The 14942-nt window shown below is 36.4% G+C and overlaps 1 protein-coding gene across 1 annotated transcript in view; it reads right to left on the bottom strand.

Moving 5' to 3' along the window:
* Positions 1–639: 639 nt before the first annotated feature.
* The window catches only part of COG6 (component of oligomeric golgi complex 6), an 89662-nt gene continuing 75359 nt past the window's right edge, over positions 640–14942 (bottom strand). The window contains exons 14-19 of the mRNA XM_045014957.1: positions 14784–14915; positions 13835–14002; positions 9496–9603; positions 8511–8564; positions 5016–5095; positions 640–875 (exon numbers count right to left, since the gene is read on the bottom strand). Coding sequence (XP_044870892.1) covers positions 728–875; positions 5016–5095; positions 8511–8564; positions 9496–9603; positions 13835–14002; positions 14784–14915 — 690 coding nt within the window. The 3' untranslated portion in view covers positions 640–727. The remainder of the gene's footprint in view (positions 876–5015; positions 5096–8510; positions 8565–9495; positions 9604–13834; positions 14003–14783; positions 14916–14942) is intronic.

Here is a 14942-nt window from a genome sequence, read left to right on the forward strand (position 1 = left end):
CCAGAGACATGAAATCAGTGGGCTTTAAAGAATCTTAGTATGCCACAGTGCCAAATATTTTGAAATGACATACAGAATGTAAAGCAGATTTACTTCTAGATATTCAGAAGTATATCAGCTATATCCCAATTATGTACTATTAGGAGGGAAACTCTTTTGTTCTGTGTTTGTACGGCACCTAGCACAATGGGGTCTTGGTCCATGACTAGCGCTCTTAGATGCTATGACAATACAAAACAATATGCGTACTTGCAATAGGCTATTGAATAAAGCACCTAGTAATAGATTGGAAAAAAACCAGGGAGAAACAGCAATTAAGAGAGTATTGGCTAGTTCACTAATGATGTCAGAAGACAGAGTGTTTCAACATCTTATTCAAAGGATTAGGTGTAGTAAGTAGCAGACTATAATTTTTCATTTCTGATCAGAAAAGTTGTCATGATCCTTCATTTCCTTTCCAAGAATAAGTTAAAAATAATAATCTATATTCCATTTTCTTGTTCTTGTCTATAGCAAGAACTCAACACAAAGTGTATAGAAATGGCCAGACTTCTGTTAGACATATTAAACAAAACTCCATCACTGCTGTTCAAGGTAACTGTACAGTTATAATCAAAATTCAAAAATATAAAAACAGACTGCAAATATTGAAGGCTTTAATATTGAGGGAATGTAATGTTAAGTAACATTACAGCAAGTGCTCTGCAACATAATTTGGAAAATAAGTTTATGAGAGAAGTGACTGAACTTGATGAGGAGATCTGTGTAGTATGGTTTCCGGATCCTTATATTCATTGGCTGGATTCATCACAGCTGTATATATATCACTGTAGGCTCTGCAGACCAGTTCTGTGGACTGTTTTATTATCTGCTCTCTAAAAAACAAAAAAGTTATGTGAACACAGAGTACAGTAAAGTTACAATCAAGATATTAAATCTATAACACAATATATGTGGAAGATCTTCCACTATCCAAGATTTCTGGATGCATCACAAGTCCTTTGTTTCAACAGTGAAAATAATCAGCCTAGAGTTTACGACAAAAACTTTTTTTGCGTCTGTGTACTATACACACATAAGACCACATATGTGATTTTGATAAGCGTGGAATAAGCCTCTTTATTTCTGCAACATGAAAAATTGCAAAGAATGGAATAAACTGTATTTAATTTGCATACATGATCTTTTTACCTGCAAATTGCTGGGACGACTAATAGAATGTTAATCCTATCAAGCGGTTTTTCCTCAGCTACTATTTTTTTTAAATAAAAAGAATCTACTAACAAAATGTGTTCCTCCCCTGGTGATATCCTATCTCACAACATGGCTCAAATATGAGCAGGCATTGAAAGTTTCCCAGTTCTGTCCAGTGTGTTATATTTTACTTTGGACCAAAAACAGTATTAAAATTCTGTCATCTTGTTAATTGTCAGGGCTAGAAATGAATGTTACTGGAAGTAGGAGCGTTGGAGGCTAAAATCATAACATTCTGATTTCCAAAAAATATTTTAGCATTTTAAACAATGAATTCGTGTTTTTTTTCATTCTACCTGTACGCTCAGTTTGCTTTAGTTACCATAGCAACTTGTCTATAGTTATGCATATCTACAATACATAGCTAGATGTAGATCAACTGTACAGTAATTGTAACTTCTGCTACGTAGGTTCACAAACACCGGGGGGGAGGTCTCAATGATATCAGGATGATCATGGGTCATATTCACATCTGGTGAAACATGCAGTAACTCCAGAGAAGACAGCAGAGTTATACCCACTAACGCCATGTCTCATTTTGGCACCAGGTCAGCTGGACTAGTGGGATTTGAGAAGTTAACAGAATCTCAAGACGTATGTTTGTAAGTCTCCAACTATTTTTCAACAAAATGTCCTGCTTTTAAATATTTGAACACTAAGCAACAGGATTTATAGCAAATAGGATTAGCAGAAATAAATTATTATTAGTAGTGTATCAAAAGAAAATACAGTTTAAGAATCAGGCCTTTGGATTTCCTAAATTTCTTGACTATTACAATACATGAAAATGGATCAGACAAATAGCAGCAAATCCAGAAATCCTGCAAGTACAGGAATACATTCACATTTTCTGGGTAAATAGATACCAACTCTCTTCTCAGCACATCCTAAAGATGTTCAACTGCTGACGTGTGAAAAACTTAAAGCAAATATTTTATGCAGCTACTCATCTGGAGCTAGCAAACTGAATTACATAAGATAATATTCAGTTAAAATAATTTGATGGAAAACCAGTTTATCAAAAATATTTTTATTAAGTAATGAACTGCATCAACACCAGAGCCTTTTCAACAACTGGTGTCAGTTGTGCATGTGTCATTTGGATTTCAGATGTCATAACATAATACAATTTATCAATACAAACAACTGCATTTTCTAAAAATAGCATCTTATTTCAATTTTCAGTTTCTGTTTTCCTACTCAAACTAAAATGGAGCTTTATTATAGCCATAACTAAAATATTAATACCTAGCTTTCAAACAATTAAAGGAATTTTCTTTATTTGGAAACAAGTACAACAGGATACACTATAAATATTTTTCCTGGTTATAGCATTTAAATGTTACAAATCAATGATGAGAATGAATCAGTAATATGGCTAATCTCTTGCTACAAGCATATGTTGTGCTTTATAGAGACAAACAATGAGCTCTCAGCTCCCAACAGGACAGAACAAGCGTTCAGCAGGCTGGTGTGGGGCAGATTTATACCCCAGCTTGCCATCAACTTAGTGTTTGCACAGACACATCCGGAGTCTCGTATACTACCCTATAATTTGTTGTATTAACAATAAATTTTAAAAAAATAGGCATATTTTGTACCCAGTTTCCACATTAGCTATTATCTGTACAGTCTTCCTGATGCCCTGACATCATCAGGTCTGTCCAGCTATGCTAGCTGTGCTCCACAATCCTCTCTTTTCTCTCAAGAGAAATCTTCTGCTAGTGAAGGCAGGGGGCTGGACTCGATGACCTTTTGAGGTCCCTTCCAGTTCTAGGAGATAGGTATAGCTCCAATTAATTATTATTATTATTATTATTATTTAAAAGAGTGCCACATGTATGTCTAGTGATGTCTGCTTGGCAGCCTATATGAAATCTGAGATCACTGAGGTTGTCTCCTGACCCTGTCTGCCATTGCTATGGTGCTGTTCCTCTGACTCCGGTCACAGCTCCCATCGTGAAATTCCTCTGTTGCACAGAGCAGAAGTAAGGCACTCTACCCAACATACACAATTTTCTCCAGGAACTGAGGGTGACAGTTATGGCAGGAGCAATCTAGCTGAGACTATAGAGACTAGGAATGTCTGTGGATAGAACTTCTCGCTGCACTTCCCCTAAGTCTCCTTGTTTCTCCAGGAGATTCCAGCTCCCAACTGGGATCCCATGAGAGGGCACCTATATTTATAGGTCTGTGTGACCTCAACCTGCCTCCTTTTTGGCCCTCTCCAAATACAGGCCAAGCAGGTGGTGAGTAGTGAAAACTGCTGCTGACTGATTGGGAACTGCACACACAATTAGTCTGTACTAAAGCATCCTATTATTTTTGTTACTTAGCGTCTAATAAAAAGGCCATTGAGCTGATGGGCATAGAGACTGAAATACTTTACCACCCTTAGAGGTGGTCACTCTGTAAAACGGAGGCACCTTAGCTTGCAGAAGCTTGCATTGCCACATGCCAGGTCTCTTAAAAAAAAAGATCAGGCAGGCAGAACTCCTGTGATACCAAACAAGGAAGAGAGAGCACTAATCAGCAGGCTTCACCAACATTGCTGGCAGCAAGAAAGCAGGGGAGGGAAATGCTAATGGTTCTTAAATTTTATGGTGGCAAAAATAATTTTTCAGTCATATATACAACCATTTTAGTGACAAGACAGTATCCTGTGTAATGAATACATACAAATGGACAGTTAACGTTGCTGATACTGCTGACTTCTGTAGTATTAAAATAATAAATTTAATGTCATATTAACAGTTTTTCATATGATACTATATAATCAGTGTATTTTCACAAAGTGCCAAAAATAGTGGCAAGAGACTTTTTGATCACTGTAGCATATCTAATTTTTTGAATGCAAGTTATACAATGTCTTCATGAGCTTCACATTTAATTGGAAAGAAATTCTTGGCATATTCTAGCCTTAAGGTTGAGTATTCCCGTATTTGTCATATTTTAAAATATATTCATGAAAACAAGAGGAGATACACAAAATAAAATCCTCACTTTAATACTTCAAAGTAGAAGTCACAAAATTCTGCAAAAAATAATTGCAGCACCACATTAAATGGGACAAGAATATCAATATTCTACAGTACAGTGCAACAAAGCTGTAGGATTCTATAAAGTAGATATAGAAATTGGAATAAAAGAAAAATGTTCTATGGGGAATTACATATTTCATATGTCTTTTGAAGGCTTATAAAATAACTAAAACAATTTCCAACAGAGATGAGAAACCGATAATGATACGGGGAATATGTTCTAAATAGATTACTGTGATTCATAGGCTCGCCAAGGCCAGAAGGGATCATTGTGATAATCCAGTCTGCCCTCCACTATAACAGAGGCCATAGAACTTCCCCAAAATAATTCCTAGAGCATATCTTTTACAAAATCATCCAATCTTGATTTAAAAATTGTCAATGATGGAGAATCCATCATAACTCTTGACAAATTGTTCCAATGGTTAACTACTCTCACCATTAAAAAATGTATGCCTTATTTCCAATCTGTATTTGTTATGTTGGTGTATTCATGGACTCCGGAGTAGATACTTTATAAAGTTATAAAATTACCCCTTACTAACTACTTGCTCAAGAAAGTGCAATCAAAACAAATTAAAGTAGAATCTAAACGCATATCTGAATAGCATTTACAATTGAATAATTCCACTTCTAACATACTCTGCTATAGTCCACTCAAGTCTGTACCTTTTTAATGTGCAAAAGTACAGAACAAAGAAATTCACTCAAAATACTTACTTCACAGTAGGACTTAGAAGGAAATTGAGTTGTGGCATTAACAGATTATCAGGAGCAGACAGGTAACGATCAAACTGAACCTAGAAGAAGTAACAAAAAGTAAGAGCTTGGCAACATACACCACACCAAAGCACCAAGAACATTATACAGACCTCTACATGCAAATTTCCTCTAAAAATACAGTCCTCCTCTGAAAAGTGACTATATTAAAACGGCACCTTCTTACTCAGCCAATTAGCTCCTACACACACACATACACACACACACATACACACACACACGTTAGTTGTATTAGCCCTACAGATACAACATAGCTATGAGAGAATGAACTGATTTTTTTTCTCGCTAATTAGCCAACAACATTATTAACTATGGTGTGTTTGCAGAAACACTTTTGCAATCCCACTGAACACAACTGAGTTGCACTGGTGTTAACAGCACAATTTGAGGAAAAAAAGGGCTATGCAGACATAACTGAGGGCGGATTTTAGTCTGCAGAATCTTTATTAATAGCGACAATGCATGAATCAAAACATACAGCATGTCCTACACAACCCCATTTGAGTTTTTTAAGGCTAGAACTCAGGGGAAAAAAATTCTTTTTTCACTTATGAACTCAGCAAGTTTCTTATGGAAATCACTGAAACCAAGTAGCTGTGGAACTCTAAAATGCCATTTGCACAGATAGTCACCTTTTCAGCGAACTGTACTTTAAAGGTTTACTGAGAAGATTGACAGTTTATTTATAGCTAGCTGTTGAACTGTGAGATTGCATCTGTGTCATTTAACTTTTGCATGTTGTTTAAGATGAAAAGCATTAACTGATCATTTGTTTTTAAATCTACAGTGTAATGAAACTTAACACCACCCAAAACCAAAAATCAACTGCAACATACGCTCAGTACCTAACTTTTGAGCTTCACTGAACTACTTGCATAAAATGAAAGCTTTACTTTTCCCTATCATTTATAACTATAATTCCTGTATTTCAAAGCACTCAGGCAAAAGAAATCTCAGTGATTAGAACTCATTAGAATTAATATTTGCTCTCAGCAATTCAAAATGTTTCACAGTGCAACATTATTGTAAGCAAAATTTTGTTTCTCGAGACTTAGAAACTTGATAGTCTTACTACCAGTTCACAAATAATTTTATATTTGAACTACTTCAGTAGATCAAAGGCCCACTATTAGAAACAATGAAAATATTCCAAAACACAATTTATTGGATTTTTAAATTTCAATATGAGTGTTTCAAAAAGAGTGTGATGGCTTCTATTATGTGATGCAAGAATACTGTAGTTCAACAAGTTACGACTAGGGCTGTCAAGTGATTAAAAAAAATTAATCACAATTAATCGCACTGTTAAACAATAATAGAACACCATTTATTTAAATATTTTTGGATATTTTCTACATTTTCAAATATACTGATTTTAATTACAACACAGAATATAAAGTGTACAATGCTCACTTTATATTATTTTTATTACAAATATTTGCACTGTAAAAAACAAAAGAATTAGTATTTTTCAATTCACCTAATAAAGTACTGTAGTGCAATCTTTATCATGAAAGTTGAACTTAAAAATGTAGAAGTATGTACAAAAAAAAACTGCACTCAAAAATAAAACAATTTAAAAACTTCAGAACCTACAAGTTCATTCAGTCCTACTTCTTGTTCAGCCAATTGCTCAAACAAGTTTGTTTACATTTGCAGGAGATAATGCTGCCCGCTTCTTGTTTACAATGTCACCTGAAAGTAAGAATAGGTGTTCACATGGCATTGTTGTAATTAGCATTATAAGACATTTATGTGCCAAATGCACTAAAGATTCATATGTCCCTTCAGGCTTCAAAACGCCATTCCAGAAGACATGCGTCCATGCCGATGACAGGTTCTGCTCGATAATGATCCAAAGTGGTGTGGACCAATGCATGTTTATTTTCATTATCTGAACCAGATGCCACAAGCAGAAGGTTGATTTTCTTTTTTGGTGGTTCGGGTTCTGACATTACCGCATCAGACTATTGCTCTTGACTCTTCTGAAAGCATGTTCCACACCTCTTTCCTCTCAGATTTTGGAAGAGGCTTCAGATTCTTAAATCTTGGGTCGAGTGCTGTGTCCATCTTTAGAAATCTCACATTGGTACCTTCTTTGTGTTTTGTCAAATCTGCAGTGAAAGCATTCTTAAAATGAACAACATGTGCTGGGTAATCATCCAAGACTGCTATAACATCAAGTATTATGGCAGAATGCGGGTAAAACAGCAGGAGACATGAAATTCTCTCCCAAGCAGTTCAGTCACAAATTTAATTAACATTTTTTTTTAAAACGAGGGCCATCAGCATGGAAGCATGTCCTCTGGAATGATGTCCGAAGCATGAAAGGGCATACAAATGTTTAGCATATGTGGCACATAAATACCTTGCAATACTGGCTACAAACATGTCATATGAAAGCTTGTTCTCACTTTCTGGTGACACAGTAAATAAGAAGTGGGCAGCATTACCTCCTGTAAATGTAAACAAACTTGTTTTTCTGAGTGATTGGCTGAACAAGAAGTAGGACTGAGTGGACTTGGAGGCTCTAAAGTTTTACAATCTTTTGTTTTTGAGTGCAGTTATGTAACAAAAAAATCTACATTTGTAAATTGCACTTTCACGATAAAGAGATTGCACTACAGTACTTGTATGAGGTGAATTGAAAAATACTATTTTTTATCACTTTTACATTGCAAATATTTGTAATAAAAATAATATAAAGTGAGCACTGTATACTTTGTATTCTGTGTTGTAATTGAAATCAATTTATTTGAAAATGTAGAAAAACATCTAAAAATATTTAATACATTGCAATTGGTATTCTATTGTTTAACACTCCGAATAAAATGTGATTAATTGCGATTAATTTTTTTGAGTTAATCATGTGAGTTAACTGCGATTAATTGATAGCCCTAGTTATGACCCAACACAACATTACAAAATTTCTTTGTGATATGATTGCTATGGGAAACAGCTGAAAAATATTTTGAATTCTTAAAGTCTTTGAATTAGTTTTGTAATAACACACATTACCTCTGTATCAAAATACCCTATTTTATTCTTGAATAATTTCTGAATAAGATAAATGTTCATTTTTCTTTTCCAAACAGTATAATTGATTTGTTAAGACCTACAGCTAGATGAAAACATAGTTAAAGGGTCACAGGATGAAAATCAAATGCATAATTTGGCTTAATTCTATTAGAAGTTCCTTCTGTCATAGTACATATCTACAACTTTAATTCAGTATATTGTGCATGGTTTTTAAAACTTTTTTTACCTCTTATAGTTTGCTGAATGGATTGAAAAATGTTTAAAGAAGAATTACAGATATTAAACTCCAAAAACAAAACAGATTTTAGATAAATATTTTTGTCTTATAACTTGGACAGTATTCCTTTAAAAGTCATAGCAACACCACAGCTCAACATGAAATTGCAAAAAACTCACCATTGCAGCCTTCAGTGACACTGAATCCAAGCTAGGCAAGTTTGCCAGGGGCCCCTAAAAATAGGTAATCAAATAAAGCAGCCTTTTAAACAAGTGGATAAAATGTGAAAATAATCCTAGATTAAGATTTTATTGTAATCTAACGCTAGATTGTAAACTTTTTGGGGCAGGGACCATGTCTGACTACCTGTTATGACTGTCAACAACTACACCTGTAGGTACAGGAAAACAGTAATAATATTAAGTAATACATTCACTAAAACAGGCCATTTATCATTTCCTAAAACTTCTTTAAATTAAAAATAACTAAAACTGAGCTCATCTGTCCTCCCAACCACCTCCTCCTCCCTTTTCATTACCACAGACATCACTACAGTCTCCACCGTTTTGCTGTATTATAAATTGTTTCATGGAATCTGTATAATCTAGAACAGAGTTTGAAAATAGGCTTAGAATAGGAATTGGCCTCTGTTGACCAAACAATCAAATTTAGCATCTTAATGGGGATTGCCACGTTTAAAATGCTTGTTTAACATTATTTCCCCATTATGTTGGGGCATTCACACACACACACAATCAATCTCTCTACTGGTTTAGGAAACAAGAACCCTAAATCTAGGTATCCTCCTCTACAGAACAATACACTACCCTCTCTCCAAACACATGCTTAATTTATCATCTTTAATCATGGGAACCTATTCGGAGAATTTTGAATTCACTGAAGTTAAAAGACAAAGGACAAAAATCTAGCTGAAGAGAAAAAGGAACTTAATAATACCTGTGATATAACAAATAATCTACATAAAAAGATGAGTGGACAGGAGCTAAAATTGCATGTTTTCAAGAGATAGTAAAAACTTATTTTTGTCACACTAGTTCTGATCATCTTGAAGTTAGGATAGCTATAACAGAAAACAGATAGCTTTTCAACAGTTTCAGGCAAAACAAAGTACTCCATTGGCTGCTGAAAAAGTAAAATTCTTACTTGCTCTGGTTTGTGCTGCTGCACAGATTTGTATATGCAACTTAGACCGGCTCTAGTTAACACACAGGAAGCTTGTTCATTTATTAGCGTATCCAAGTGTGCTTCAATCTGAAATTTGAAGGGGAAGAAATACTTAAAAGAAACATTAAATAAAAGTTGTTCTTAAATTACAAAGTGACAGTTTAGTAGTCATCCAGAAAATCAACTCAGAATAAAAGGAGAATGAGCACCTACGAATTCAAATCACATGCACTACAGAAAACCAAGAATAAAAAGTGACAATGTGGTTTATACCTTTTAAAAGATTTAATTTGCAAAGCCAATTTGGATCTCGATTATTTTGCATTACCAGGGAACTCAGTGAAGCAAGATGTTTTGACAAAAGCTGAGGTCCCAATCCTGCAGTGAGCTCCACACAGGCACACCCTGTGCACAGATGAAACCCCACTAACTTCAGCGGGGCTTGACTTGGACACATGAGTCTGCCCACGTTGTAATACTGTGGCCTAAATGCTCAAATCTGAAAAATCCATAGCCATAAAAGACAAATACTAATGCTTTAAAATTAAAACTTCAAAAAGTTATAGTAAAATATCAAAACTAGAATGATATAATGCATTGCAACTACATGAAAGAAATAATCAAATTCTTGTTGAAAATGCTGAAGAGTGCAAGACAAGATCAAACAAAAAATAAAATGAAACCATTAAGATTTCATGAAGAGAATAAAACTGAAACCTAAACCATGTTAGGCAATCAGTACAGGATTCAAAAGGCATAATTTAATTTATTTTAAAGAAAGAGAAAGTTAGCTACAAGCACCTATTCAAAAATTAGGCAATGAAGAGCTGTACAACTGTCAGCTCTGCTTTTATCATCTTCAGAAAAAGCTTCCTTATTACCTCTGAGACATCAAAAATGCCATATATTCATAAAATCATTTAACAATTTTTGTACAATTGCAACTTTGCTAGAGATTAAAAACAAAGAACCCAAATCCAGTCAATTCAACCCAAAGGAGCAGCAATTTTCTTCTTCAGGTTTGAGTGGCCTTACAAAGATGTGAAGAAATATACTTTTTTTAATACATAATCCTTCATTTGCTTTATTGCTCTCCTGGTCTACACAAGAAACAAGAACTTCTACTACAGCACAAAGTCCAATTTAATTTAATAGATATAGCAGATACAGAACCTTTATTAGTTATCCTGCAAAACTTTGATATCTCAAGAGAAGAATCATCATTTTCTAATGAATGTATGGAAACTAGAATATAATAAAATACATCTTTCCCTCCTGATCTCTAAGGAAAGCCTAGTATTTCAATATGGCGATTTCAATAATTTTCAAAGGTCTCGATTTTCCTATTCAGTAAATTATTCTTGATGAATATCCCCAATAAATGTTTCTGTTCTACACTAGTCTATCTCAAAATCAGTAACCTTCTTTTGCATGACCTCAAGACATCCCTTCCAATTTAGTTCTAACTGTGAAATGTTTACAGAAAGTGAATCTGGGTTAGTAGCAAACGTTTCCCACCTAGTCTCTAGATTTTGAATCGCAGAATAAACGGATTCCAGAAGTATCTTAAAAACACCACATTAGTAGTTTGGTTTTAGACAATCTGAATTTTTTGTATTCGTTAAATGGCCAGCTTCAAGTGCCAGAGGTTCTATTGCTAATGACATAGTGGTGATAATAAAGAGGGGTAAGAGAGAACCTCCACAATATTCCTCTGAAATATTACAGGAGGGTCACTAATTAAAAACATGTTCAGAGAAACCCCTTGTACTTGTGTTTCCTGTTGGGAAACATTTTAAAGAACAAAATCAGCACATGGGATGCAGTGCAAAGTTGCGGGCATAAGTAATCTATACATCTGAAGATGGATTGTGCCAAATGTGCCCCAAAATTAACAATCCAAAAAGCATATATTTTAATGTCTTAGTGAACTGTGGATAGTGTTAACATTACTTGTTAACTTTAAAATATTACAATATGTAAAATATTGTTTTGGCATGTTAAGTAAAAACAAGCACTAGGGGAAAAAACTTAACATCTAATCCTCCCATGGATATATCCCCATGTTCAGGGAAAGAGAATTTGATTATTCATAATCATAGTTTAAGGCCAGGAAGGATCACCAGATTGTCTAGTCTGACTGCCTGTATATCACAGGCCACCAGCATCTGCTCACTAAACTAAAAAATCAAAATTAGATCAAAATATTACAGCCCATAGAAGACTAGACTATTATACACCACAGACAGAGAGTAAGAGGGACTGAGGTGCACCAGTGCCCAATTTCCCCCACAGGGAAATGATTAAGTGAGCTATACCCACATAGTCCTGGCAAATGATCCACATCCATATGCTGCAGAAGATGATGAAAACCCTTCAAGTCACAGCCAATCTGACCTGGGGAAAAACTGCTCCCTGACCCTACATATGGCAACCAGTTAAATCCTGAGCATGTGAGCAAGAATCAGCCAGCCAAGCACCTGAAAGAGAGAACGCCTGGTGCCAGCTCAGAGCCCTGGCTCTCCCTGTCCAATGTCCAGTCTCCAGCCATGGTCATCCCTGATGCTTCAGAGTACGGAGATACAAAACATTTCACTGCCTGATGATCATACTATGATCATTACTCCTGGGGGAACTGTATGCCAAAAAGTTAAAAATTCTGCATCAAAAGATTAAAAATTCTGTGCACAATAATATTTTAAAATTCTGCATATTTTATTTGTCAAAATATCACAATATAATCACACCGGTTTCAATAATTTTGGTAATTTATTTCAAAATACCTGTCAGCAAATATGTCTAAATACAGACAACAAAAAAGATTCAGGATTTTTTTTTTTTTTTTGACAAACAGATTCCTTAGTAGGCATATTAATACAGAACTCTTACGGCTTGATTACATTACCAACTGGATTGACAGGCAGCAATTGATCTGCCGGGGGTCGATTTATCGCATCTAGTCTAGCCACGATAAATCGACTGCCAAGGGGTCTCCCGTTGACTCTGGTACTCCTACGGAGCGAGAGGCGCAGGCGGAGTCAAGGGGGAGCGTCAGCTGTTGACTTACCACAGCGAAGACACCACAGTAAGTAGATCTAAGTACATCGATTTCAGCTGTGTTATTCACGTAGCTGAAATTGCGTAAATTATATCAATCCTCCCCCCCCAGCCCCAAGTGTAGACCAGGCCTTAGTAATAATTCATTTAAACTACAATACAGAACCGTATTACCCGCACCCCTCAGAAGCAGTGGAAAGGCTTGGGGGAGTCAGAGGCAACTGAAAAGCTGAAGGAGAGGGAAGCAAACTGCTGGGAAGAAGCCTGGGTGTGAACTTGGAAGGTTATTGGGTATGGGTGGGAGAAGTAAGGAACGGATATTGGGGGGAGGGAGGGCAGAGAGGGATTGCTAGGGAGCTTCCATCCCCTCCCTGTCCCATATATCTTTGTGCCCCCATTCAGTCGCCTCCCTTCTCCCATGTGTCCCTGCATCCCCTCAGCCAGCCTCCTCCACCCGTCCCCATGTGTCTCTGTGTCCCCACTCAGCCACCCCCTTCTCCCATGTGGCCCTGCACTCCTCCCTTTCCCCTGTAGCCCTGAGCCTCCACTCCCATTCAGTCTCTGCCCTGCCCCACTAGCCCTTATGAGCCTGTCTGACCCCCCCAGCTGCCCCACGCTCTCTGTCTCCCCATATTCCCTGTCTCCTGACTTGGCTTGACAGGTGCTATGAAGAAAGCACTGCAGGCTCTCTTTCTTCCCTAGCTGGCTGGAAGTGGGCAAAAGGTGGAACTGCAGCAACTTTCTGGCAAAGCTATTTCCTGCAAAAAAATTAAAAATATGCATGGTGCATTATGCATGCACGCAGTGGCGCAGAATTCCCCCAGGAGTAGAACATTAGGGATGTTGCATATTGGTGTTTACACTTCCATTTGTTTTAACTATCTCAGATCATTTGTCTTAAAAAATGAGTGACTAGAATAAAAAAAATACTTTCACTTATATTGGTTTACTTTCAGATAAAAAAAACATAGGTCAAAATTTTCCAACCTGGGTGCCTGAAATGTGGCTCCTAAAAATCAATATTTAGGTGCCTAAATAAAAGAGGTGTAATTTTCAAAGATACTATGTACTTTCAGATGTCACTGATCTCAGTGGAAGTGGGGCTGCTCAGCACCTATGAAAATAATGCCTCATTTAGGTGCCCACATCTGGATTTAGAAGCCTAACTTTAGGCACCTATGTTTGAAAATGTTGGTTATGTCTGCTATTCACAGCTATAAAACAATATGTGATAACCTTTCTACTTATTGTTGACACTTACCTGAAATTGTAACATTTCCAGACGTTTGTCAGTGAATTCAAAGAGAGCCAAGGTAGTCTTCATCATATAAAGTGAATTTACCATGAAGGTTGCCATGTCAGCTGTGCCTAGATTACTAGCAGACACAGTACATAGCTGTAATAATGGATCTAGCACACAAGACAGAACCTAAAAGGGAAATATGAACAAGAGGGAAAAATGTTTCATGAGACTTTAGACTTGTGGGGTAGTGACCATTTTGCCTTTATCATCTATTTATTTCCCAAAACAAAATTTAAAAAAAATAAGAGGTCCCCTATTGAGATCTAGTGAAAAATAGCTCTTGACCAGCTGGTGATCAGCTACCAGACTAGTGGTGTGGTATAAGAACCTGAAAGGAACAGATTTTACCCTCGCAGGAGATGGAGCAACTCAGAAGAGAAGATTGGTGGTTCATAGAATCATAAAAATGTATGGGTGAGAGGGGCCTCAAGAGGTCATCTAGTCCATCCGCCACACTGGGGCAGGACCAAGCATATGTGCATAGTATATATATGTAATTTAAAAAAAATAACTATCAATAGAATAATAGAATGTGGATATTGTAATAGGACATTCCATGCTGTCATAACTATCCATTTTATTAGCCACAGTCTTATCAGTATTAAAATCGGGGGGGGGGGGGGAGGAAGCCTATAAACAATTGCAGACAAAAACCATAAGAACGTAAGAATAGCCATACCGGGTCAGACCAAAGATCCATCTAGTGCTGTATCCTGTCTTCCATCAGTGGCAAATGCCAGTTTCCCCAGAGGGAATGAACAGAACAGGGAATCATCAAGTGATCCATCCCCTGTCACCCATTCCCAGCTTCTGGCAAACCAAATTCATGCCTCTTCAGTATTTTTTTATATTGAGACCAAATTAAGTGCATATTTCTCTGTGTTCAAATGAACTCTACAAACTATACCTGTACAAAGTCAGCTTGACGAGCATCCAATGGCACAACAGATGAGTCATGGGATGCCAGAACCTCACGTAGCAATGCAAGTGTTTGATTCAGTGCAGAGCTTGGGCCAAGATCCGGTGGTGGGAGTTCAACCTAGACAACAGATAGTTTATTCCCTAC

Source organism: Mauremys mutica, chromosome 1 (genome assembly GCF_020497125.1).
Source record: "Mauremys mutica isolate MM-2020 ecotype Southern chromosome 1, ASM2049712v1, whole genome shotgun sequence".
Taxonomy (NCBI): domain Eukaryota; kingdom Metazoa; phylum Chordata; order Testudines; family Geoemydidae; genus Mauremys; species Mauremys mutica.